This window comes from Eleginops maclovinus, chromosome 19, assembly GCF_036324505.1.
Source record: "Eleginops maclovinus isolate JMC-PN-2008 ecotype Puerto Natales chromosome 19, JC_Emac_rtc_rv5, whole genome shotgun sequence".
In the NCBI taxonomy this organism is placed as follows: Eukaryota; Metazoa; Chordata; class Actinopteri; order Perciformes; family Eleginopidae; genus Eleginops; species Eleginops maclovinus.
In genome coordinates, this window is record NC_086367.1 from 2,309,460 (window position 1) to 2,336,523 (window position 27,064).

General features: G+C 41.7%; 1 protein-coding gene across 3 annotated transcripts; it reads left to right on the forward strand.

Annotated features, from left to right (window-relative positions):
- Positions 1–2,687: 2,687 nt before the first annotated feature.
- On the forward strand, positions 2,688–6,295 carry LOC134881968 (52 kDa repressor of the inhibitor of the protein kinase-like). 3 transcript variants are annotated; one of them, XR_010168102.1, is made up of 3 exons: positions 2,688–5,506; positions 5,857–5,968; positions 6,111–6,295. XR_010168102.1 is itself a non-coding variant. In XM_063909588.1 (2 exons), the coding sequence occupies exon 1, from the start codon at positions 2,996–2,998 to the stop codon at positions 5,471–5,473; it is 2,478 nt and encodes an 825-aa protein (XP_063765658.1). In that variant the 5' UTR covers positions 2,688–2,995; the 3' UTR covers positions 5,474–5,506; positions 5,857–6,295. The 3 variants fall into 3 exon arrangements, 1 of the variants encoding a protein (XP_063765658.1); XR_010168101.1 differs by having other exon boundaries at positions 2,688–5,968; XM_063909588.1 differs by having other exon boundaries at positions 5,857–6,295.
- The last annotated feature ends 20,769 nt before the right edge of the window (positions 6,296–27,064 follow it).

Here is a 27,064-nt window from a genome sequence, read left to right on the forward strand (position 1 = left end):
GTGCCATGAGGTCATCAAGTGTGGAAAAAATGGAATGTTCGGGGCAGTCAACAAAGGGTTAAACACAGTGAAACCTTCAGTGTCATGGCGGATGAGACTAAAGATGTGTCAAAAAAAGAACAGATTTCGTTCATTCTCCGTTATTACTACAATGGAGTCATCAAGGAGAGTTTCCTTCATTTTGAATGTGCAGAGAAGCTTGATGCTGCAGGGCTTACAGAAAAAATAGTCCAGCTTCTGGAACGTCATGGTCTTGACTATAAAAACCATCTCATAGGCCAAGCATACGACGGTGCAGCCGTAATGAGTGGTAAACACTCAGGCGTACAGGCACGCATTAAGGAGAAAGCAAAATATGCCTTTTACATTCACTGCAGTGCACATTGTCTTAACTTAGTGCTAGTGGATGTGGTCAAAACGGTTCCGGAAGCAGCAGAGTTCTTTGCGTTGCTACAGCGTCTCTATGTTTTCACCTCATCATCGTATGTGCACGCTAAATGGCTGGCTGTTCAGAAGGGCATGTATGGAAACACAAGAGAGTTACAGTCATTGAGTGACACTAGATGGGCATGCCGATTTGTAGCCTTGCGCAACATAATGGATAGGTTACCTGCAATCAAACAAGTTCTGCAAGAACTAACACAAGAGCACAGAGGAGAGCAATCTTCTGAGGCCCGTGGTCTTCTAGCCCAACTAGACTTGGAGTTTGTGGTACATCTGGTTACGTTCAGGAAATTGTTTGGTGAAACCAAAATCCTATCAGACATGCTCCAGGCACCAGATCTCGATCTTTCCACAGCTGTGGATTTAGTTGAGACTTTAGTACAAACATTGAAAGATTTCAGAGAGGACACATACTTCGAAAAATTGTGGCAGGAAGTATTAAATATTTCCAAGCAATGCGATGCTGCCACACAGAATGCAAAAAGGCAGAGGAAGATAAGTTCCAGACTCAGCCATTGTCATATTCTCAGCACTATTGGTCAGAGGGAGCTAGACAGAGATAAAGAAACTTTCCGAACCTCATTTTTTTATCCTGTCATTGATAGCATGCTGGCTGAATTGAGCAAGCGCTTCTCAAATACCAACTGTGAATTAATGCGTAGTCTCCGATCACTCAATCCCAAGAGTGCTGATTTTTTAAGGGACACAACGTTGTTTGATTTTGGACGGTTGTATGGGGCCAATATTGACGATCTGGGCCATGAGCTCCATCAATTTAAACGATTATTAGAAAGAAAAGTACAGCGTGGTGAGATTGACAAACTGTCAGAAACAGTACAATTGGCACGCTTCATTGAACCATATAAGGAAGTTTTCTTTGAGCTATTCAGACTTTGCAAGATATCTTTAGCACTCCCAGTGAGTTCTGCGTCTTGTGAGCGGAGTTTTTCCACGTTAAAATTAGTGAAGAACTACCTCCGCTCTACCATGTGTGGGGACCGTCTAAGCAATCTGGGGGTTCTCAGTATAGAATCAGCAAGGTCTAAGGGTTTGGACCTTAATGCTTTTGTGGACCGTTTCGCAAGGTGTCCAGGCCCGTAGCCAGGGGGGATCGAAGGGTTCGTTCGATCCCCCTCCCGCACTCGACCCCCCCCCCCCCCCCCCTCCCCCCATACACAGACACGCCCCTCAAGATATGTGGGCTATTCAATGAATGAATTGTTCATCTCCGGTGAATATACATGATTCAAATCTAAATTTACAATATCAAAATCCAGACTAATAAAAAAGAAAAGTAGACTCAGAGAAGTGACGAGTAAGAAAAATGGTTAATATTTCTGTTTACACATTTTGTTCAGACTGTTTTACACCAATCCAGTCGGTGGCGGTAATGCCCCCATTTCTGTTGGTAGCTAGCCTAATCGCCTATTACATAGGAACAAAGAAGAATCAGAAGAATAGCGAAAATGGGTAAAAAAGAAGACAAGGAACGTAAACGAAAGAAGTCGGCGGCAACATTGTCCCAAAACATTGGTGACTTATTCCAGAAAAGGACCAAAATCGGTAAGCTGCTGAGTGCAGGGCTTCTATTTCTTTACTACTTAGCTGCTAGACCTAGCTGCATCTGAACACTCACTGACCTAGGCTACTTGTCAGTGGTTGCCTAGCTCCATTAGGCTATATGCTAGCCCCATCCCTCGCCGAACACAGAAAATACCACTGTCAATTTTGTAGGAAACATAGCGAACGTAACAGTAACTATTTTCGGGATTGTTAAAAGTGTATTGCTTGGCGTGTTAACGTGACTTCGGTGCTTCAATGTCTCCCCCCCTCCATCTCGTTATGCTTGTGCTCTGCAAGTGCCACATAGCTGACAGTTCCCCCCGTCTGTTTTAGACTAGTGTCTGTCTCCTGAGTCTACTGTCTTGACGCAGAGTGTTACCATTTTGTGCTCGCGGCTTCAGATGTCTATGACAGAACTTATTATGTGCAGTTTCGACCTCGGTCTCTATTGGTGCCTCTCCACCTTTTCCTGAAAGTGAAACGGATTTTATGAGGGGTTCCCCCCACACTAAAGCCAAATTATTTTATGCCCATTAGTTGATTTTTAAGAAATGTAAGTGACAATAACATTCAGTAACTCACTTTGCAATGCTGATGATCAAGCTAGGCTGTATTTTACTGTCACCATGCCTGTTGCTCCAGCTAGGCTGTATTTTACTGTCACCATGCCTGTTGCTCCTAAGGCCATAGTAAATAAAATACAGTATAGAGGTGTAAAAAAAAAAGGGGGTTAAACATGGATAGGGTGTATGTGAGTCAATCAGTGTAGTTTCCCTGCACCTGATGTTTGTGTTTCAGGTGCAGATGTTTGTTGTCAGACGTTTGTTGTGTGTGCTTTTTGTTAAAACCGTTTTATGACAAATGCAATATATCTGCTTGATGAAATTACCCAAACCCTCACAATTCTATGTGCACAATAGAAAATAAAATAATTCAGAGAATAAAATTATTATTATGTCTGGTTTGAAATACTCTAAAATTGACTTAAATGTCTTTCTTTTGCTGTATTTATTTAGTGAGTCAGCATGTGGAGGGTGAGCTACCAGCAGCTAGTAGTAGCAGCAATGAAACAGCCTTGCCAGGTAACAGTGCAGTGGAAGAGCAGAGAGATGCAGCAGCTCCTGAAGTGGCTGAGGATGTGAGAGTGAGACAGGCAGCAGAATGTGAGGTAGCCCAGCCGAGCTCTGTACTTGACAGTGACCTTGGCTTCTTCATAGATGCAACCAAATCTATTGAGGAAATAGCACAGGCTGTGTGTCAGATGTCTGATGGCCAAAAGTACAATTTGGTGAAAAACCACGTCAGACCTTCGAAACATTTCATTTTCCCAACTACATTTATTGGTGGGTGCAACAGGGCATTCAGGTATGATTGGTTTGAGGAGCATGGATGGTGGCTGGTTTACAGCATGAAACTCGATGGCGCTTTCTGCATATGCTGTGCTCTCTTTCTCAATGCCACAGAGAGGAAACAGTCAACTTCACTGATAAATGCGCCCTTCAGTAAATGGCATAAGAAAACGAAGATAATTGGAAGCCACCAATCGAAAGCAAACCATTTAGTGGCATTTGAAAGAGCAAAACTGTTTCGACAGTCACATGAAAACCCCAATACCCGGATATCAGTCCGTATGGACAGTGCAAAGGAGACCAACATCAAAGAGAACAGGCACATTCTCAAGTGCGTTGCAGAGGCTGTTCTCTACTGTGGCCGTCAATGCATTGCACTGAGAGGATCAGCTGAGCAGCAGCATTGTAGTGGCAATCCTGGGAATTTCTTGGCCCTATTGAAACTGCTTTCAAATCACGATGAAAAGCTGAAGCAGCATTTGGAGAAACCAAAGCTAAAAAATGCCACATATCTATCACCTCAAAGCCAAAATGAAATGATTGATGTAATAGGGAAGCACATGATTCAGGCCAAGATCGTGGAAGAGGTCAGGCATGCTCAGATGTACACAGTCCTAGCTGATGAGGTCACATCCCATAATGAAGAGCTGATGCCAATGTGTGTTCGCTTCGTGGACAAAGACTTAAATATCAGAGAGGAGTTGCTTGAGATTTGTACTTTGCCACGGATCACAGGTCGCCACATTGCAAGCGCGATCAAAGATGTGCTGAGTCATCTAAGCATAGAGATTGCTGACTGTCGAGGCCAGGGGTACGATGGCGCCAGCAATATGAGCAGCGAAAATGTTGGCGTTCAAGCTTTGATAAAAAAGGATGCGCCTAAGGCAGTTTATATGCACTGCAATGGGCATTGCTTGAACCTTGTCATTGCACGCTCTTGTGCTCTTCCAGTTGTGCGCAACATGATTGATAAGATGAAGTACATCGTCATGTTCTTCACCTGCAGCCCGAAGAGGGAACACCTTCTCAAGGAGGTTGTAGATAAGGAGGCACATTCTACCGGAAAGCGGAAGCCCCTGATTGACCTCAGCCGCACAAGATGGGCAGCACGGCATGATGCCTACAGTCACTTCTACAGTGCCTTTGTCTTCATTATTAAGGCTCTGGAAGTCATGGCACAGGGTCTCCATACAGAGGAGTACAGTGAAGATGTCACCAGTGGATGGGAGGGCAAGTACAAAGCAGAGGCCTATGGTCTCTTGAGTGGGCTACAAAACTTTGGATTCATCCTCACATTCCTCACCGTATACCAAGTTTTATCCCACCTGGCGGGCATCACGGTGAAACTGCAAAGCACCTCACTCGACATCATCGAGGCATTTAGCATGGTTGATGAGGTGAAGTCTGTCTACAAGGAGCTCCGCGAGACCATCGACGACGACTTCAATCAAATCTACGAACAAGCAGTTAGGATGGCTGCTCAGGTCAACGTGGAACCAACCCAGCCGAGAGCAGCTGGAAGGCAGAAACACAGGGAAAATGTACCCGCTGAAGGAGTGAAGGAGTACTATCTCCGGAACATGACGATACCCTTCTTAGACCATGTCATTTCAGAGTTTGAGTCCAGATTTAGTCCCCTCTCTGTGACCGCATCAAGGCTCATGGGCCTAATTCCATCTGTCCAGTGCAACTCAGATGTAACGGTGGACATCTCTGAAGCAGTCGCTCTGTACCAAGATGACTTGCCATCACCAGAGGTCATTGACCAGGAGCTGAAACGGTGGAAGTTGAAGTGGCAGGTCAAAGCATTACACCAAAGACCAAGCTCATGTGCCTCAGCTATCAAAGAGTGTGATGAGATGATGTATCCGAACATCTTCAAACTCCTGAAAATTGCATGCACCTTGCCAGTGACCTCCTGCGAATGTGAGAGGTCTGCCAGTGTTCTCCGGAGACTCAACACATTCATGCGGAGCAGCATGGGAGAGGACCGCATGTCATCCTTGGCTCTCATCCATACCCACTACGACATGGCTCTGGATCTGGATGAAGCTGTCGATCTATACTCAAAAATGCACCCAAGACGATTGGAGCTGATGAGCGTTCTGATGCAATAGAAGCCATAGAAGAAGAAGAGGGAGACATGGGGGGTGGGTCATTTCACGTGAAATCAGACACTTTGGGGCCCAACCGACACAGATTTTAATCAAACTTTGTGTGCCTTCTTAGTGGTAAGGTAGAACCCCAGAACTGCATTTGCATGAATCTGGCACTAATATAAGGGAGAAATGGACTAAGAATGTTTTAAGTAAGAGGGTAGGGCACTACACATTCAACCTTGATTATGTCAATTTAAATTACAAAGAGATGGTTTTGATGCTGTTTGAAAGCTCTTTTCTGGAACACTTCAATTTATATCATTATTAATTCATGTTTAAGTTTTAATGACCATACCGATAGTGTACTTCATGAAGTAATTCTTATCTATTTATGTCAACAGTGGAGAGATAGACAATAAAGGACAGCAACAACAGACAGACAGAACAACAACAGAGACAGACAATGGAGGGCAGCAACAGACAGGCAATGGAAGAAAGCAACAGACAACTGAGGTGAGCAACAGAGACAGACAATCACAGATGTAGGAAGTTTGAGTAACACTTACATTTATATCAAATTCTTCATTCTTGTTAAAGTTTTAATGACTATAGAGATAGCTCAATTGAAGCAATTCATGTCCATTTATGTTAACAGTGGGGAGCAACAGACAAAAAATGAAGGACAGCAACAACAGACTCACAACAAACTTGACGATGAATAAAATATGTCTAAATTAAAAGATTTGAAGTGTGCTGGTGTATTTAGGGGGCATTGGAGTAGGGAGCCAAATGAAGTCCACTTTCGGGGGGAAAAGATCCCCCCCCACCACAATGCTGGCTACGGGCCTGGTGTCACAATCGAAGAATCTTGTTGTTGTAGAGTAGTATTTCTCAACAGGGGCTGTACAGTCCCCCAGGGGGCATTGAGAAGGATACAGTTGAGAGGGATACAGTTGAGAGGGAGTGGTGTTTAGTTGTCATTGGGGGCATTAGTTCATTTTTTTTCCTACGGGGATGTTGGCCAGCTTAGGATGAGGTCAAGCGGGCATTGGGAGGCTTAGGATGAGGTCCTGGGGGCGTTTGTCCAAAAATTGGTTGTGAACCACTGTTGTAGAGTTTCATGCAAGATCATTATGGGATTTCTTTTTATTTTCTATTTTCCCTTTTTTGGTCCTTATTAGAGTTTTATCAATCGTAATGTGATTTGTATGTATTTTGTCCTACTTTCTTGTTCCTGATTAATGATTGGATTAATAATTAATGATGAATCTAGTATGGGATATTGAAAAATATCTGTAATGTGTGATGTTTAAATGTATAATAAAAAGATGTATAAAAGATGAATTTCTTGCCATTATATTTTTCCATAATAACAACTATAATTGGTATAGCTCATTTCAAACAAGACATGCAGCTCATTGTGTTTTAACAGTTAGATTAATATGAAATAGGTAAGTTGATTAACCCATTGATGCCAAATACTGTGTTGCTCATCATTGACCCTAGCACCAGGAGCTGCATGATGTAGCTTTAGGCTCATGAAATTCGATTTATTTATTTTTTTATGAAGAAAGTTGGTATGTTAGAGCTGAATGAATATGTTCTAATGCAAGATGAGGTTCTCAGCTTTTAATTCAATTAATTACATGCTTTATATGTGCTTCAGATGTGGAAGCAGGTGTTTTGCAGGTATTTTAGCCAACACTGGGTTTAGAAAAAGGCAGATATTTGGCAAAAGTAAGGTCGAAGAATATAAGGTATGGGCCCCCTCTCAAAACATGTTGGCACCTCTCTGGCCCCCCTGGTAATTTTGGTCTAGAAACGCCACTGCACACACACACACACACACACACACACACACACACTCTCTATTACACACAGTTCTACACGCAGTTTTTTTATTGTTGTTTTGTTGTCATTGTCATGAGTTTTGCATGTCTGTTGACATATTGTCATGAAATTAATACTATTTAAATTTAAATTATATGTTGGCATCAATAAAATGAATTACATGCCTGAGATGGGAAATGTGTTTTAATTACTATTTGATCCATTAATGCCTGTTGTCGCTAATTTGCATCATACCCAAAATTATATCTATTCTATGTGCTAAATTGAAATTAATAATCTCCACTTAATTTAGCATCTGATTGAAAGCAAAAACACATAAAATAAATTTTTTAACATAATTGCATTTAAATTCAGGCGTCAAGGGGCTAGTGTGGAGGCAAGTATTCCAGTGTGTTTTGGCACCCATTAATATGAAAGTTTTTCAGTATGCAGTGAAATATTTTTTTCAGTGTGCAGAGACATATTTTTTCAGTGTGCAGAGACAGTTTCAGTGGGAAGGGGAGAGAATTCCAGTGTGTTTTGACACCCATTAATATATATGAAAGTTATTTCCAGTGTGCCGTGAAATATTTTTTCAGTGTGCAGAGACAGTTTCAGTGGGAAGGGGAGAGAATTCCAGTGTGTTATGGCCTAAACGGCCCCTCATACTGCCCGGATAATGTACTCAGTTACAGTCTCTGTATCCGCTTTCTTCAGCGAGGTCAATGTAATGTACATAGAAACAATCCGTGGCCTACCTTTGCCAATGTAGTGCTCTCTCAGCACTTGCAGACTCTCACGTCCCTTGTTTTTAGTGTCTCTAATCAGTCCCAAACTCACGTTATCCAGCAATGGCGCCAACGCGCAGTATGCGTCCACATTCAGTTCATTATCCTTGCCTCGTTCCTCAACGGTCAGCGGTCCACCAGGCTCATTCAGAATAGTCTCTTTTAATCCAACACGGTGCATGCAACACAGCATCCGTTCTTCCCAGAGCTCATATTCTTCGGCCCTACCGTCGAACGTCGGCCACTTTGCCTTTTGGTTTGCCATTCTTCTCAGCTTTAGCTTAGCTCCCCGGTTCTACCGCACTAAACTAGCTACCACACTTTTAGCTAACTAGCTAACGTGTTCGTTGCCACACTTTCCGTTGTTGCAACTACTGTCGTCGTTACTGGGCCCATAACCTGTTAGCAGGAGTAGTGCCAACACACAGCAGGAGTCCAATAATGCAACACTAGAAAGGTAGACGAGACGAATTCTTCCTTAAGCCTTTAGGGCATATTTATTATATAGCAAACCAAGGAACTGCTCTTCCAGCCTTCATCATATTGGGAGCGGGCCAAGAGGAAAAATCACGCGCAGAACATTCATATATATAGGGGGTGTGACGTCACCAATCATATTCATCTCATATAAAATCAATAGCACCCCCTTATGGTGTGGAGCAGGTAAGTAGTACAGAATACATCTCAGTCAATCATACACACATATGTCAACACTTACATCAAGGCAGAAAATTAGGATGAGCGCCAACTGTCGTCGTCGCCCCCCCCTCCCCGATTTGGCGCCCTAGGCAAACGCCTATGTCGCCTATTCCAAAAACCGGCCATGACTACATTTGACGACACATTAGCACTGTAGAAAGCTATTTAATAGGACAGCTAATTGAACATGTTGTTGGATTGTTGGTGACAACTTGTTATATTTCGATAAACCATAGAAGCAACAGAATTGTATCTTGACTAGTGTTGCCCTTTAATGTAATACGTAGAGATGGCCTCTGCTTGGGGTTGGACTTTTGACTAAAAACCCTGATATCAATATTTTAGGAGCTGAAATACTTATCTAGACGGAGTTAATTATATTTATTTGTTCAAACAACTTTATATGAAATTGTTGATCACTTTTGTCAATTGTCTCATACACTGTAAAAAAGAATTAGTTGACTTTACTTGAGAAAATCTAGGAAACAGAATGCACTTAAAAAGTGAAGTCAATTAAACTTTTATACATAAGTGTACTTAACTTAATATATTCTTGTTAAGTTGACCTTTAGTTAATTTCCATTAACTTAATTGTGTTTAGTTCTTCCAACTTAAAAAGGTTCAGTCCAAACTATTATATTTTTAAAGTGATGTCAACTTAGTTAAACCAAGTTCCTGTGAATTACTGGAATAGTTGTGTTGATTCAGTAGAATTAAGGAAACCAATTGCCTTAATTTAATCAAGTTAACACAACAAAGAATGGTTAGTTGCCAGTTATTCTTTATTGTGTTCAACCATAGTCAACCGGCAATCCAAATGGCACATGCCTTCAAACAATGCCAATGCTTTGTACAGTAATAAACAAACATAACACTGTAATGTTTATCTTGTACACAACTTCATAACGTTATTCTATAATTTCATCTCTACTACATCTGCCCTGAAGTGCAAGTCAAAAAACATTTCATGAAACACAACGACATTTCAAAAAACACTACAACATTTAGAAAATTACAGAAAGGGTATTCCTTTAGGGAGAACACTTGTTGTTTGTGATTGGACAGAACTTGTTTGAGAAACACTGCTGTGATTGGTTGTTTGACAGCGCTACGTCTTTCCTGTTTGGTACTACTCAGCTATGTCTGCTCAAATTTTAAACTGAGTTGGAAAGAATGGAAGAAGATATGAAAATCTTAAGGAAATATTTTAACAAAGTGACGGTGCATGATTATTATTAATAATAATAATAATAATCACAATAATAATAATAATAATTTCAATTTCTATAGCCCCTTTTTAGGTAGCTACCCAAGGCCGCTTTCCATGTTGTGAGGATTGACAGAAAACAAATAAACAAACAAAAAAGTAGGCCAAATAAAAGAATAGAAAAATAAAAAATATATATAATAAAAAACAAAATAATGGCTGTTGTGGTAGAAGAACGGGGGACTAAGATGAGTTAGTGGTAAAAGGCTAGGTGAGTTTTTAATGAGGATTTGAAGATGTCCAGGGAGGCAGCACTGCGGATCTCTGCAGGAGATTTGCAATGCTGAGACCACCTCCCTGAGACCACCTCCCGAGGTAGTCTCAGTACGGTTCGTTTTAAAGGGGTCTGAGTACGTGTTCGCATATAGACAAAAAATGCTGAGTCATCGATCTGAGTCCGTTTAGAGGGCTGAAAGGTACCAAGTGTGAAAACACCCTTACACACCCAATTGTTGGTGCCAAAAAGCCGTCGGGAAAGGATTTGGCAGGCGGCTCATTACAACCCCAAGTCAGGTCACCTAGGGTATGACAAAACACTACACCAGATCATGGCTCGAATTTATTGGCCGGGCATTCGCGCAGATGTAAAGCGGTGGTGTGCATCTTGCCGCGAATGTCAGCTGGTTAACCCACCCGCCACCCCAAAAGCACCTTTGCACCCACTACCGTCTGTGCTGTTTGAGAGAGTTGGTATTGACCTCATCGGGCCATTAGACCGCAGTGCACGGGGATATCGCTTTGTATTAGTCCTGGTGGATTATGCAACACGATATCCCGAGGCAGTGCCATTGCGCAATATCTCTGCAAAAAGCGTTGCGCAAGCACTGTTTCATATAATCTCCCGAGTCGGGATCCCAAAAGAGATCCTGACTGACCAAGGCACATTGTTTATGTCACGCACACTACGCAAGCTCTATGAACTGTTGGGCGTCCATTCAATTCGGACTAGTGTTTACCATCCCCAGACCGACGGTCTTGTGGAGCGGTTTAACAAAACACTAAAGAACATGGTTCGTTCACGAGGATAGTCGCAATTGGGACAAGTGGTTAGACTCTCTGTTGTTTGCAGTGCGGGAGGTGCCCCACTCCTCCGCGTGATTTTCTCCCTTTGAACTATTATTTGGCAGGAAGCCCAGGGGTGTCTTGGACCTTGTTAAGGAAAACTGGGAGAAGGGTCCAAGCACCAGTGAAAACGAAATTCAGTACGTCATGGACCTGCGAGCCAACTCCATTCACTGGGGCAGATATCACGGGAGGATTTGCTCCAGGCTCAGGAACGTCAGCAGCGCATGTAGGCTACTACAAGTGCTTGTGTTACTCCCATCATCTAGCTCAAAACGAATCGCCAAGTGGCAAGGGCCATTCGTGGTCACACGACAAGTAGGGGACGTAGATTATGAGGTGGTGCGCCCTGACAGGGGGAGCAAGACAGATTTACCACCTTAACCTCCTTAAAGCGTGGAGGGACCACGGTGATCGAGAGGGATGAGTTGGGGCCGGAGGTAATCACGAACAACAGATTGGCCCCGGTGTGTTGTGACGACCATCTCTCACCGGGTCAGAGAGCAGACGTTGCCTCGTTGCAACGGCAGTTTGCCGATGTGTTTTCCCCTCTGCTAGGATGCACCCCCCTCATTCACCACCACATAGAAACGCCCCCGGGCGTGACCGTTCGCTCACGGCCCTATCGGCTGCATGAACACAAAAGGAAAATTGTTCAGGCGGAGCTTCAGGCCATGCTAGAGATGGGAGTAATAGAAGAGTCCAACAGTGACTGGTGTTGCCCCGTCGTGCTGGTACGGAAGTCCGACGGGTCAATCCGGTTCTGTGTGGACTACCGCAGGGTTAACAAGGTGTCCAAATTCGATGCTTATCCAATGCCCCGGGTCGACGAACTCCTGGATCGGCTAGGCACGGCTCGCTTTTTCACGACACTGGATTTAACCAAGGGCTATTGGCAGATTCCCCTGTCGCAAGAGTCTAAGGAAAAAACAGCCTTCTTCACGCCGTATGGTTTGTACCAATTTGTCACACTCCCTTTCGGGTTGTTCGGGGGCCCCAGCCACCTTTCAGGGGCTCATGGACCTGGTCCTTCGTACCCACTCTCTTGGATGATGTCATCATTCACAGAGAGACGTGGGATCAGCATGTGCAGCAGGTGGGGGCAGTGCTCGAGTCCCTGAGGCAGGCCGGGCTCACGGCCAATCCAAAGAAGTGTGCGGTTGGACAGAGGGAGGTACAGTATCTGGGGTACCACTTGGGCGGCGGGCAGGTGCGGCCACAGGTAGAAAAAACAGCCGCCATTTCCGCCTGTCCGGTGCCCAAGACGAAAAAAGAGGTCAGGAGGTTCATGGGGTCTGGCCGGCTACTACAGGCGGTTAATTCCATCCTTTCCTGAGCTGACCAATCCACTGACCGACCTGACCCGAAAAGGTGCTTCCGATCCGGTCCAGTGGACGGAGCAGTGCCAGCTGGTGTTTGAGAAGGTTAAGAAAGCCCTCTGCTATACACACCTAACTTCTCTCTCCCCTTTGTTTTGCAGACCGACGACTCGAACAAGAGCTGGAGGGGGTCGACCGCCCCGTACTGTACATCAGCCGTAAGCTCGCGTGGAAAAGGAGTGCCTCGCCATACGGTGGGTGGTCGGCACCCTGCATTACTACCTCCTGGGGCGCCCTTTCACCCTCTGGTCGGACCATGCCCCGCTCCAGTGGCTCCACCGCAGGATAGATAGAATCGGAGGATGAAACCCTCTTTATTGTCACATACATGCACACAGCAGAGCACACACAGTGAAATTGGTCCTCTGCATTTAACCCATCCTAGTATTAGAAGCAGTGGGCAGCTATTGTGCAGCGCCCGGGGAGCAATGTGGAGGGGGATTGGAGGTGTCCGGTGCCTTGCTCAAGGGCACCACAGCAGGGCCTAGGAGGTGAACTGGGACCTCTCCAAGTAGCAGTCCACTTTCCATATTTCAAGTCTGTTCTGGGACTTGAACCGGCGACCCTACGATTCCTAGTCCAAGACCGGAAGGATGCCAACGCTCGGATCACTCGATGGTATCTGGCGTTACAGCCTTTCAACTTCAAGGTGATCCACAGGCCGGGTAGCCGGATGGTCGTGACTGATTTCCTCTCCCGGAAGGATTAAACTAAAGTAGTTTAATAAAAAAGCACCACTGTTTGCTTTTGTGTTTTTGTTTCCATTAGGAAATCGGATCGTCCATCTATATATATATATTGGTGTCCCATTGGAAAGCCTTTGTTGATCCCTGCTGAGAGGTATTTATAATATGCTGATTTGCATTTAACATTGTTAACAGAAGTGAAAGCACAACACAGGGCCCCATTAAAGGGATATTTCCCTGTGTACCTTTTGAAAATCGGAAATAATTTGTGGTGTTCATAAAGAAAGCTCCCAAGTGGAATTCCACCAAGTAAACAATAGCTTCCATATTTTAAACTAACTCTTGTTTCCCTTGCATTGCCATATGTTGAACTAGCTTACACCCCTCCAGTAATTAGTGGATTAGACGTTTGCGAAAGAAGTTCCCCAAATCTCATTATATTCCCATGATAGTACCTAAAGATTATTTAAAATATAAAAGCAGTTTGAAGACATTCATGGCTAATCACAGTGCGTTGTTCCAGGACTCCAGAGCAGTGCAGCTCCTTGTTAGACCGATGATCACGTGTTACAAATCCTGAGACCCTATTTGATGATGTGTTTCCCTCTGTAAAGCCTGCACCTGAGGAATAATGGTTAATATAATTTTATTCTGATTTTTTTTATATATGACGGTTGTTGGCAATGAACTATATGTCTCGGAGGGGGGAATCTGAGGACACAACCTTCCAGCTGTGATTGCACAGTGCAGAGCCTGGGATGTACGTATATTTATAGTCAAGCATAACAAAACTGAGTTGATGGAAATACAACTAAAAATGTTGTCGGGACTATTGTTACCAAATAAACTGAGGGTGATTCTCAGTGTGTGATCAAAAATGTAATGTTTTGAGGGATTACAATTTTCTGACAAAACAGAATGGAATAAAGTCTTGGCCCCCTCTCCAGTTGAACAGTTTAAAAAGAAATTACTAACAGGAAATGGAAATAAAAAAGTCAACTATGCCAGATATTTTTAGATATGAATGTGAATGATACATTACAGATAAAAGGGAGGTGGGAAATTAAATGAGTACAGATATACCACGGGATATATGGGAAGGGATATGCACTGAAGGAAGGATCCTAACCGGCATTAACAGGGGAAAACATCTATGACAAAGAAATGTTATATTTAACTGATTGTGGTTAATATTTTCCCCCCTTTGTCATCGTTTGTTATATTCCTATTGTTATGTGCATGCTTTTATTTGTATGAGCATTGTTAGAGGGAGTCTGAGACAGCTCCTTTTCAAATGATGAGCACATGACAAAGAATGCGAAAATCATTTGTTCGCCTGTGACCATAAATTCAGGAAGCATCCATCATTTATATGTGGCTGTGATGGAGAGAATCTCATGGTTAAGTGGTAAATGTGTTTCACAATAAACCATGTTCTGCTCGTCAAAGTACATTTTCAACATGTCAGGTATAATTACTGTTCTGTCAAAGCAAATGTATCCAGGTATTACGATGTTTATCATACATGTTAGCTATTAAGTAAGGTGTAAAACCACCTGGATCATTTAGCTAAAGATTAGCAGGAAGGACTAAGATAGACTGTGGGGCAAAGTGAGCCAGTGGTTCAACTCAACCCCCCACAAAAAGTAGTATACAATGTTATTCAGAGTAGTGATTTGTTTTTTTATGTTTTAAACATTGTAGAAAAGCCATCAAGCCAAGAAAGTCCAAGAGAAAGACTGAGGGGATGGATAGAGCAGCCACTGATGGCAAGGCTGGAAAATCCATCAGAGCAGTGGCTAAAGACAGGGATACTGACGGGTCAACCCTGCGTAGATACATAAAGAGGAAGGAGGAAAGGATGGGAAAACAGTAGGAACAGTGGAACAGCAGAGGAAAGAGGGTCTTTCCAGGAGGGAGAAGGAGCTTCAGACCAGATCAAAAAACTGGCTGACCAGTTCCATGGCCTTACTCTACTGACATGCTGTGAACTGGTTTTGAATCAGCAGAGAGAAACAACATTCCCGTACCAAACAACTCAGGTTTACACATGAAAAAGTAAATCGGTGAATTTACCAGATGGCTCAGTGTGGATCAACTTACCAAGTTAAGCCAAAAGACCACTTTTATTTGAGAAGTCATATTTTCATGGCCCTTCGTGATGGATGCATTATTATCATTTGATTGACATCCTGAAGTAAAGGCTGTTGTTGTCATTTGACTTCTATCTCATTGTCTAGAGGACAGCATAAGTATACATTGGCTCATCTTACCCCACTCTCCCCTAAATCTACTTCAATGGTAAATTATTACTTGTCACATGTGATACATAGGCAAATATAAATATGTATATATAAATACCATTAACTGCAACTAATAGAAGGCAAATTACACAATGAATATTTACAGTTTATTTTTGTTGGAGGCTCATTTTTGAAAAACAGAAGGATATAGAATTGTGCAAAGTCAACCAGGTTAATGGCCAAAATAAATTTGGATTTTGCTACATCCACTTTTTGTGAGATATTACACATGTCTCTGTTTTAACTGCTGGTGTAACTGATGCTTAGCCATGCTGACTAATAAACATACCTGTCATAAAAATGTGTTTTGCTACTTTAATATTAAATTGAAACATACAACGCCAGTATAAATATGCTTTGAAAGTGTGTTTTGAAGATAATAATTAGCTTTAGCATCCAACAAAGATTGTATCAAGATACAGAAACATGTGTTCTGAGGCGTAAACACGTATTATTCGAGGCTGCTACAGAGCCAAGTCTGGATGATGAACCATGTAAACACGTCCAAAGGGAAGGATTCTCTCTCATTAAATGAATACAATATGAGTTTCTCCAATGCCAGCAATTGTACTCTGTTGAAATGTAGACCGAGATCTCGAAAAAGTCAGCAACCCCTCAGATGATATTAATAATCATAGTGGTGAAAGTTCTAGAAATGGAAATGTGTTGAAAGTGTCCTGATGAATAAAGTCATGTATGACTTTTCCCAGACATCCTTTCTGTGTCGTTCCTTTTTATGAACAGGCTGCAAATACCTCATGTGATTTATTGCAGGTAATTATTGTTTGTTGAAACACAAAAGATCCAAGCAGGATTTTAATAATTCATTCATGAAGCTGGAACACGCTCTTTTTCAGCAGCTACAAGCTTCCCTTTGGCTTCTCACAGTTCACGTCTAACACCTTTTTTCTCAACAATTCACCTCTAATGATCCCCAACAGTTTGTTTACTGTGTTTAATAATGCATCTCTGATGAATATTACTGCTGGGACATAACTGGCTCCAAATGTCTTGGACGAGTGTAAAGCAGATCATTAAAGAAATGTGTTGAGATGTGTTTAGTTGGCTGATAGGGGAGAGTGGGGTAAGTTGAGCCATTTTCACTTATGCTGTCCTATAGGCAAGGTGTGTGTGTCTGTATTATTGTGTGAGTCAGTGAGATTGTGCGTGTGTGTGTGTGTGGGGGCTGGAAAATCAGATTCCTATGTAGGGAAATGTTTGGTATTTTCTCACTTCCATTGAAAGGGCCATATTATGATTTTTGGGGGTTTCCCTTTCCTGTAGTGTGTTATTTATGTTTGTGTGCATGTAATAGGTCTGCAAAAGCTAAATTCCCAAAGCTCAGGCTAGAGGGAGATTCTCTCCCATATCCCTCCCCGCTGCCTGAAACGCCTCGATTGGATTCCTTTCTTTACTTCCTGGTTCAGCGTGATACGGAACTGAATTCAGCCAATAGCAGTGCGAGCAGCTCCAACACCACTAAGGTAAAGCCAACCTGAGCAGAGGAGCCATGGCGAGGAGACGCTGCCACTTTCGCTGCAAACCAAAACTTTCTTTGTTACCTGTTAAGTGGCTTGCATTCATTTTCACCACTATTCCCTCGGAGCAAAAACCCAAATTATGGTTTTGTTCTCGACCTTTCACTGAATTGTGGAGCTGTTGTGGGAGTTGAGCCGCAAGCACACTGCTTGCCTCGGCAAAGTTGCAAGCTAACACTATCAACGCTACGCTACCAAGCTTTCAGGCTGTATGCCCACTAACTTTACCTAAACTGTGCAGAAACACGGCGATGGTTTTTGATTCACAACACGTTAACCTCTTAAGCCCAGATGCAGCAACTTGTAAGAAACAGCGTCTCAGGGCATGTTAACATTTAACAACTTATTAATGTGGCATACCCACTTAACGGGAAGAAACTCAGCTACCAGACCATAATAACCATTTTTACCAAAACCAAACATAATTCCAACACCAAGCGTCTAAATCAGCACTGGACGAAAACGAGCTAAAGCTACATAGCACCGAGGTGAGCTACAGTGATTTGTTTACTTCATTTACAAACCACATATCATATGAAACCTGAGATTCCACAGATTCCAATGGTATGGTATTCCAAAACTCACTGAACTAGCAGCCAGGAAAGAGTAAGAAAACTGCTTCACTTTACAGAGCCATAGCTATAAACAGTCTTTGCTGTTTGTGATCAAAGTTGTGTTAAAGGTCATACAAACGCTGCTGAAGGTTAATCCAATGTCTCTGTGTCACTTTGAAATGATTACTGATAATCCATCATTATTTATTTGGAATAAACTGGTACAGCACAACAAGGGATGCCCTTTATTCAGTTTTTTTTAGGGGCGGGACATTTTCAACACATCTCTAAGCGGTTGACCAATCACAGCAGAGTTGCCAGCTAACCAATCAGAGCAGAGTGCGCTTTTGCAAAGGTGGGGGCATGGGCTCTTCAGAGCGTTTTTTAGACGGAGTGAAAAGTGGTCCTTTATGCACAGATAGTGTGACCAAAATAAAGTGCTTTTTCAACATTGAAGCATTTTAACATGTCATAGTGGAGCAACAAAATACATATATGAACCTGAAAAGTAGCATGATAGTGGACCTTTAATAGATTCTTCCATTGTTAGTTCATTCAGTTACAATATTTAATCCAATTCCATAGCAATTATAATTTGTTTATACGTTGATATTTTTAATCACTAGAAATAAGTATATGTTGACATTTGTCTTATAGCCGTTTCCTAGAAGCCACACAAAGGCCCAATTCTATAACAATGTAAAGTGCAGGATGTAATATGACTTAGAAAAGAAGCACGACACACATATGTTTTACGCATATGATAAGCTATGTCACAACGATTAATATGATGATTCAACCGCTATGGAGATAGGCATATTGAACAACGCAAAGTTCAGCGTCTCCCCAGCTTTTGCAAATTGGTGATTATATACCAGCTTATTTTAAGTCTGTTCATCAAAACATTCTTGGATATACTTATCAATCATACACCCGGCAAGAACTTTTGGACATTGCATTATCCCAAACAACATTATCGGCGAACTCCAGCTCAACAGTGAGATCATCAAAGCACCAGCGCAGGGGGCATCGAGAATGTAATCCAAAAGGGATTAGAGACCAATCGGACCAACACAAAAACATTTGAGGATTTATTTGAATATTTAGTTAAATAATAATTTAGATTTTAATAAACGTTTTATTAAAATGTTTGCTTTTTAATACACCTTTTCAGTTTTCAAAATTGTTATACATTTTTTTGTAAGTAAAAGTGTGTTCTGAAAGATCAAATCCTTGGTGTTACAACCATTGTATCTACATCTGGGTCACTACTGGAGGACCAGGGAGATGAGGAGGACAGTTGCAATCAAAAGTATTCAACCCCCATTTCACATTAGCTTTATAGGCAAAATATCCAATTTCTAAGCTGTTTGCAATAAACAAATTACACAAGTCAAAAGAATTGTCCCAAAAGTTCAGAGAAGAGATCATTGCCTTGCAGAAACAAGGAAAGGGATACAAAATGTCTTTGTTTCACTTTCGAGAACCATGAGTTGGAATCAATAAATGGAAAACTAACTGTATTCCCTGTCCAGAACTCTCTTATTTTGAGGCTCTTAAGTGCTGAACAATTAAAACCAGCACATCAACATATAAAGTGCTGAACGTTTAAGTACTCATGTGTACTGACCCTTTACAATAATCATATATATTAAGTTACTGGATTTTAGTTATTGATTCATTAATGTGTCAATAACAGTCGTCCCCAATGAGCCAGTTTTAATGACTTTATATAATGCTTCTGGATATTTTAACCTATAATTATGTCAGTGTCTATTCATTAGATTATTTTTAGTTTGTAATAGCTAATTATATGAATCTGTAAATATCTAAAGCTCTCAGCTTTACCACCAAATAGAAATCATGAGTGCTTCCTGAATGTATGGTCTCATGAAAACAAATGTACACAGTTTGCCAATTATTGTGAAATACAAGGGAAGAACAGAAGCTTCCAATTTTTATCAGACCAGAGGCCTGTACGACAAACACGATTTGCTGTTAGCGAAGTAACTAAAGGGTTAGCTTTGGGTTTTCGGTCCTACGGTGCAAAGCACACACAAACTACTTTGTTACAAGAAGCTTATATTGCAGTTGGTCCCTGAAAAAAGTTGGGTAATTCTGAGTGATTTTATAACTTATTTGCATAAATTGTAGGACTCAGTTCTGCCTCTTACCCGCGTCAGATTCACAAATCATAAGCAATCTGTTTTTACCTAATCCTTAAACTGTGTTGTCTTGGAAATTAAAAATGCAGAGCTCTTGGTCTTGTTTATGCAATATCACTGATGCATTGCCGCAGCTGAGCTAGAAGGTTTGGTTATCAAAGCTCTGCTCTTTCCAGCTTCTCAACAAACAAAATTCTGAAAGGATTAGCATGCCTCAGTGTTCCCCTGAGTCTGTAAGAAAACACTGCTGGGGAATTGAGAATTTGCCAGTACCAGGGCCACCTCCTGCACAAGCAATTACCAAAGTTACACAAAAGTATTACACTAATGTCATTTTCTATCTCAAATAGTTTGAGGAACATTTAATGAAGATAAAACCATTAGAACAAAGGAAAGCATGCAGGCAAAAAGAAAAAAAAAGCTATTCAAAACTTGATACTGGAAGACTTTGAACAGACACACACATAGGTGAACACAAAATATCCCCATTTCATTATGTTGAACTCTCTATTTCCCACTTATCCTACTATTTCTTTCATCCCCATTTGTCAACATGTCAGAATAAACAAGACTGCCTGTTGTCTTCAATATTTAACTTATTTGTCTCAAATGCCACTTCTTCACTTTTCTTGTCACTTTTTCATTTCCTCTTTTGTTCTCATGTCACTGCAGTGAATTTTTACCCATTGACATTACCCTTGTGCCTGCTAATGGAAGCCGTATGCAGAATGTTAAGTCAATGGCAGTGTGACATTTATTGGTACAGTGGGGCAAAAAAGTATTTAGTCAGCCACCAATTGTGCAAGTTCTCCCATTTAAAAAGATGAGAGAGGCCTGTAATTTTTATCATAGGTATACCTCAACTATGAGAGACAGAATTAGAAAAAGAAATCCAGGAAATCACATTGTAGGATTTTTAATGAATTTATTTTCAAATGATTGTGGAAAATAAGTATTTGGTCAATAACAAAAGTTCATCTCAATACTTTGTTATATACCCTTTGTTGGCAATGACAGAGGTCAAACGTTTTCTGTAAGTCTTCACAAGGTTTCACACACTGTTGCTGGTATTTTGGCCCATTCCTCCATGCAGATCTCCTCTAAAGCAGTGATGTTTTGGGGCTGTCGCTGGGCAACACAGACTTTCAACTCCCTCCAAAGATTTTCTATGGGGTTGAGATCTGGAGACTGGCTAGGCCACTCCAGGACCTTGAAATGCTTCTTACGAAGCCACTCCTTCGTTGCCCTGGCGGTGTGTTTGGGATCATTGTCATGCTGAAAGACCCAGCCACGCTTCATCTTCAGTGCCCTTGCTGATGGAAGGAGGTTTTCACTCAAAATCTCACGATACATGGCCCCATTCATTCTTTCCTTTACACGGATCAGTCGTCCTGGTCCCTTTGCAGAAAAACAGCCCCAAAGCATGATGTTTCCACCCCCATGCTTCACAGTAGGTATGGTGTTCTATGGATTCTTGTGATCATTTTGACCCCACGGGGTGAGATCTTGCGTGGAGTCCCAGTTCGAGGGAGATTAGCAGTGGTCTTGTATGTCTTCCATTTTCTAATAATTGTTCCCACAGTTGATTTCTTCACACCAAGCTGCTTACATATTGCAGATTCAGTTTTCACAGCCTGGTGCAGGTCTACAATTTTGTCTCTGGTCTCCTTTGACAGCTCTGTGGTCTTGGCCATAGTGGAGTTTGGAGTATGACTGTTTGAGGTTGTGGACAGGTGTCTTTTATACTGATAACGAGTTCAAAAAGGTGCCATTAATACAGGTAACGAGTGGAGGACAGAGGAGCCTCTTAAAGAAGAAGTTACAGGTCTGTGAGAGCCAGAACTCTTGCTTGTTTGTAGGTGACCAAATACTTATTTTACCGAGGAATTTACCAATGAATTCATTAAAAATCCTACAATGTGATTTCCTGGATTTTGTTTTCTCATTCTGTCTCTCATAGTTGAAGTATACCTATGATAAAAATTACAGTCCTCTCTCATCTTTTTAAATGGGAGAACTTGCACAATTGGTGGCTGAATAAATACTTTTTTGCCCCACTGTATGCTGTTTATCCTACTGAAGCGTTATATATACCAATCTCCATGTATGTGTTTAAAGGCAGCAACTGTTCTAGCCCACAGCCAAATGACTAAGAGCACATTTAACTCCATATATAAATATATATATTGCTTTATAATTGTTATTATAACTGGCTGTTATCTCTTAGTTAGACCATTCAAACGCTGTAATCAATCTGTAATAACATATACAATTATATATATTTCAAACATGCTAGTTATATTTGGACTGTTACTGGTACTTTTTTTTGACCACCTGGATGTGTATTTTTGTAAATTGTTATTTCTATATTTGTCTTTAATATTTGATGCATGCCTCTTAATTCATTAACAATGTATATTCCTGTCTGTGGGATGAATAAAGGCATTCTGATTCTAATATGTTTAACAGAAAGTGCATCACGTGTTGCCGAAGCCTTGTAGTTGTGTACATGAACATGTCATTTTTGCAGTAAATGTACTACAGTACTGCAGGTAAGAGTACACACAGGAAGTTGGATTAAAGTCTCTATCATACCGGTGCTGAAGGAATAGATGCTTGTATCTGTTCTGTGAGAGTGAATCCCTCTCAGCAGCTGTCACAGGCCTAACTAGTCTTAATGCTTCCTCATTCTGCTGGAAATCACAGCAATTAAACCCACTGAAAGGAGAGATTTAAAGAGGGGCTGGGAGGGGCTTGGGGGGGGGGTGGGGGGTAAATGTGCTGAGAGACAAGCCAGCTGAAGGCAGAGGGGTCAGCAGGGAGTGCTCTCAATCTGCCATTCACAAATAATTATCCCTGTTTGTGAAACACTTAAACGTAACTCGGCTATTGGAAAAATATAAATGTAGAAGTTGCACCTTTTGCCTGAGGGACCCTGCTGCTGAGGAATAATAATTCGGTGAGAAAGCAGGAAATGGACTTTCAAGTGTGTTCTTGGGGGTGTTTTTGGAAGTGTAGTCTTTTAGTGCCACCTGGAGGAGGAGCAGTGTACTACAGGCTGAAACACCGATATGAAGGCAGCTGTCAGCAAAGGAACCAATTAGAAGAGCAGGTTAATCATTATGATGCAACAACACCCAGAATTATATAATCAGACCCTTTAGTACAATCAAGATATTACAATAATACATAACTTGCTTGAATAATTACAAACAAATAATTATTTATATCATATTCTCTTATTTTATTCCATTCTTTGTTAACAGCAGAGCCGTTTCTTCCTATATGCGGACTATGCAGATGCATAGGGCCCCCACAGCCACTAGGGGGCACCTATACTGAATGTTCAGCCTCAATATATTTGGGAAGATTTAAAATAAGCCGTCTTTATTTGTAGAAACACGCTCACCGGAGAATAAGGGTAAGAAGAAGAAGAAGAAGAGGAAGATATACTTTATTAATCCCTTACAGGGAGATTTCTTTCCCCACTCTATAGTGTTTATACACATTACACAAAGGGAGGATATACATGCTCAAGCAATGATGATATAGGCTACATGCACAAACAACCACACACATGCAGGAGAGGTGGCAGAGCAGGTACCCAGCGCCAGCGAGCAGTTTCAGGGTTTGGTGCCTTGCTCAAGGGCACCTCGGCAGTGGCTCAGGAGGATAACTGGCACCTCTCCAGCAAACAGCTCACTCCATTTTTCTGGTCCAATCGGGACTTGAACCGGCGACCCCCCTTACAGACTAAGCCACTGCTGCCCAGCAGTTGTTCGTGATGTAAATGCACTTCTGGGGTGGAGGGAGTAGCTATAATGTTAGCCCATAGTTGAGCAAGGTTGGTATTTTTGTCATGCTGGCTAGCTCAGCTAGCATCAGCCTAACTGATAAGAGCTAGCTGGTTAGGATTGTTTGTATGCAAATAAACCCAAAGTTTTATACAGGTTTTGCTTTACGAAAGGGCTAAAAATAAAAGTGTCATGTGAATGGGCTGTGCTGTTGGAGTGATTGTCAGAAGTGACACCTGCTATGTTCGTGGCAGCTCTGTAATATTACGCTTTGGGAGCAAGGGTGTGTTGTTTGAGACTGGTTATAAATGTTTTATTCTTCAAAGTTTTTTTACATTTTACAGAATGGCAGCGAACGTGTCACTGTTTTTGACTGACAGTTCTTGTGACTTGGCTGTGAGGTGTGAGAGAGTGTCTTCCGATTGGTTGGGTGTCAAGAAGGGCGGTTCCTAGAGCGCGAGACAGGGGAATTCTTCGAGAGAGCTAACAGAGTATGCGTGAGTGACCATTAGCTTGGCTCTTTATTGTTTTGCCGTGGTTACGGCCGACTGTAACCTGTTTTAAGAGCAGTGATGTCGTTGGAGCCTCCTCGTATTCCTATAGCGAGACGCTGCAAGTATATATCTACCCAGGGCCGGTTCTTCCTACAGGCCATCAAGGCGACCGCCTAGGGCGCCAAATTGGCGGGGGGCACACATCTTTGTTTTAACAACATTGATTAACGAATTTTTTTAAAGCATGGGATATAAAACCCTCATTGAATTAAATGAACATGCCCCAACCCATATTTCGAGATTTTTGAGGCTTGGTGGGAGGAGCACGGGCTGGTGGCCTGGTCTTGCACCTCTTAGCAGATTGCTGAATGCTCTGGAGCTCCAAAGGCCAAACGGGATCCCAAGAAGGGGTTCACCAAAGGAGCTACGTTGGGAACTGTAGCCGGCAGGGGGCTAGCATGCCTGGGGCTAGCAGGCCGGGAATCAGGTTTGACCTCGTAATCTCCTAAAGTCTTCCACCCAATCAGGAAATGATCAGGGCCTCGATGCTACTTCTTGGTGTGCCTTAGACATTATAGACTGCCTCTCCTCTATACTAGAGGCGTATCGACAGTCATTCTTTAAGCAGATCAACTTGTAAGTCACCTGGTAAAGGTCTGCTGCTGGGTCCATCGTTGGTCGGTTTGTACTGTCAGGGTTGGGGAAAATAGGAACCAAGTGCAGCAAAAAGGAGGTGGAATACAAAGTGGAACAAAAAGCTGTGAAAAAAATACAAAGGGACTAATCACAACACAAGACACAGCTGGGGAAGGGAGGCAAAAACACGGGGGCAACAGGTGACAACAACGAGGGAATCAGTCAGGAGGGAAACTAAAGACAGGAAGTAAAACTAAACCAGACACACAGAGGGAATACATTTAAAAATAAAACAGGAAACTATAAACACAAAACAAGGACATGACAACTTGTTGGTTTAGCATCTCCGGGTCAGTTAGTATCTCTTTCCTGTCCGGTAGTTCAGCGTCTCTCTGTAGTTATTTAGTTTGTCTGTAGCTTCGCTATGGTCAGTAAGTATCTCTGGTTGGTCATTTAGCAATTATCAGTAGTGGTTTACAATCTTTGTGGTCATTTAGCATCTTTGTCGTCATTTAAATTCTCTTTGTTGTAGTCTTGCCTTTCTGTGGTCAGGAAGTATCTCTGTTTCATGATTGAGCATCTCTCTATGGACATTGAGCATCTCTCTATGGACATTAAGCATCTTTGTGGTCATTTAGCTTCTCTCTGTGGTTATTCAGTGGCTATGTTGGTATTTGACGTCTCTGTGGTCAAGTTTCTTTCTGTGGTCATGTAGCCTTTTTTTGGGTGTAATTTAGCATCTTTGTGGTCCTTTAGAGTCTCTCTGTAGTCATTTAGCGTGTCAGTGATCATACAGCATCTCTTTTTGGTGTTTTAGCATGTTTTGGGTCATCTGTCGTCTAGCTGTGGTGGTTTAGCAGCACTGTGGTCATGTAGCATGTTATTGGTGGTTTAGCATTTATTTTTGCTGGTTTCACATGTATTTGTAGTCATTTTGGATCTCTTGCAGTCATTTCTTTATCTTGTGATTAATAAATGTTAACTGTCGCTTGTATTTCTTTCTTCAGAAAAAAGACCCCCTGACCACGTTGGACCCTTTGTTTGTGTTTGTTAGGCCTGTTCAGTTTTACCTCATTATAACTGTCTCAGAGGTACCTTATTTCTTTCCACACCAACATCACTAGACAATCAAAACTTTGCGGTAAACAGTAACTTTCTGAAATCCCTGCGGCAAACCCACCTCAGATCTGACTCCTCTGTGTGATGTGATTTGTAATGGCGGAGAAATTCTTAGGCCTGTCGTTAGCCGATGTCTAACAATGTGTTTCCTGCTTTTGATTTCCCTGGAGACTCATTTGGATGGAGTGAATCTTACAGAATACCTTCTCCTTCCTCACTTCCTTCTGTAGGAATGAATTATTTCTGTTCTGAGCATCTGTTTATTAAAAGTTACCTTCACCAAACCTTTCTGATATATTGCTCAGATAACTTTGAAAAGTTCGGAATTTCATCTGTTCTTGTTAATTACTTTTCAACTCTCCATTTTTTTTCTTCACCTGCTTTCAGCCATTTATCAACTGACTTTTATTTTGGTGTCTACAAGATATCTGAAGCTATGCAACATTTCATGCTCTGTTGCTGCTTACATCAACTTTTGCATGCACCTTAACTACTTATTGCGCGTTAACTGAAATTCTTACAAAATCAATTGTTTACATTGTTTATAGTTTACCCTAACTGACATTTCTACCTAGATTTGATTGATATTTCAGTTGGCCTAGATACAACTTACGATTCAGATTTAAATGCAGTTTTGTCTGACTTTTGTTTGAGTCTTGTAAAGCAACAACATCATGTTCTGTTGGAGCTAATCCTGTTAAAAGTTACAGAGGTTTTTATGCATAACTTGCAATCACACTATCATAGGGGTGGTTTTAGTTCTAGTAAAGACTGCTTAGGCCAGTGGTTCTAAAACTTTTTACCATGAGTACCACCTTAGAAATGATTAGGCTCTCCAAGTACCACCAGAAATAAAATAAAGTAGCGTAGTCCTTTAAGAGTTTACACAGAAGGCATTAATATTAAGGATATTATTTATTATTCACATAACTTTACTTAACTGAAGCAACCAAGTGCCTATGTAAACTCATGTATTGTATTTATACACTAACAAGTGACACTATAACAACTACTGCATCAAAACATAGGCCTACCCAGCAAAAGGGGATATCATCTTGCATAAAAAAATACCAGTCTAGTGAGGTTATTAACAAGTGTACTGCATTAATACATTCACAGCACTGCATATTCATTTCAAAAACTGGAGTCAACCAATGATGTGAGGTAAATTGTACTGCATCAAAACATTCAAAGAATTGAACATGAATATTCAAATACTGGAGTCAAACAATCCTGTTATAAGCAATTGCAGTGCATTAATCATTCACAGCAAAGAGAGAAATAATGTGTACACC

Bases quoted from the DNA above. Each gene is read 5' to 3' on its own strand.
- LOC134881968 (XM_063909588.1), top strand. From the start codon at position 2,996: ATGTCTTTCTTTTGCTGTATTTATTTAGTGAGTCAGCATGTGGAGGGT.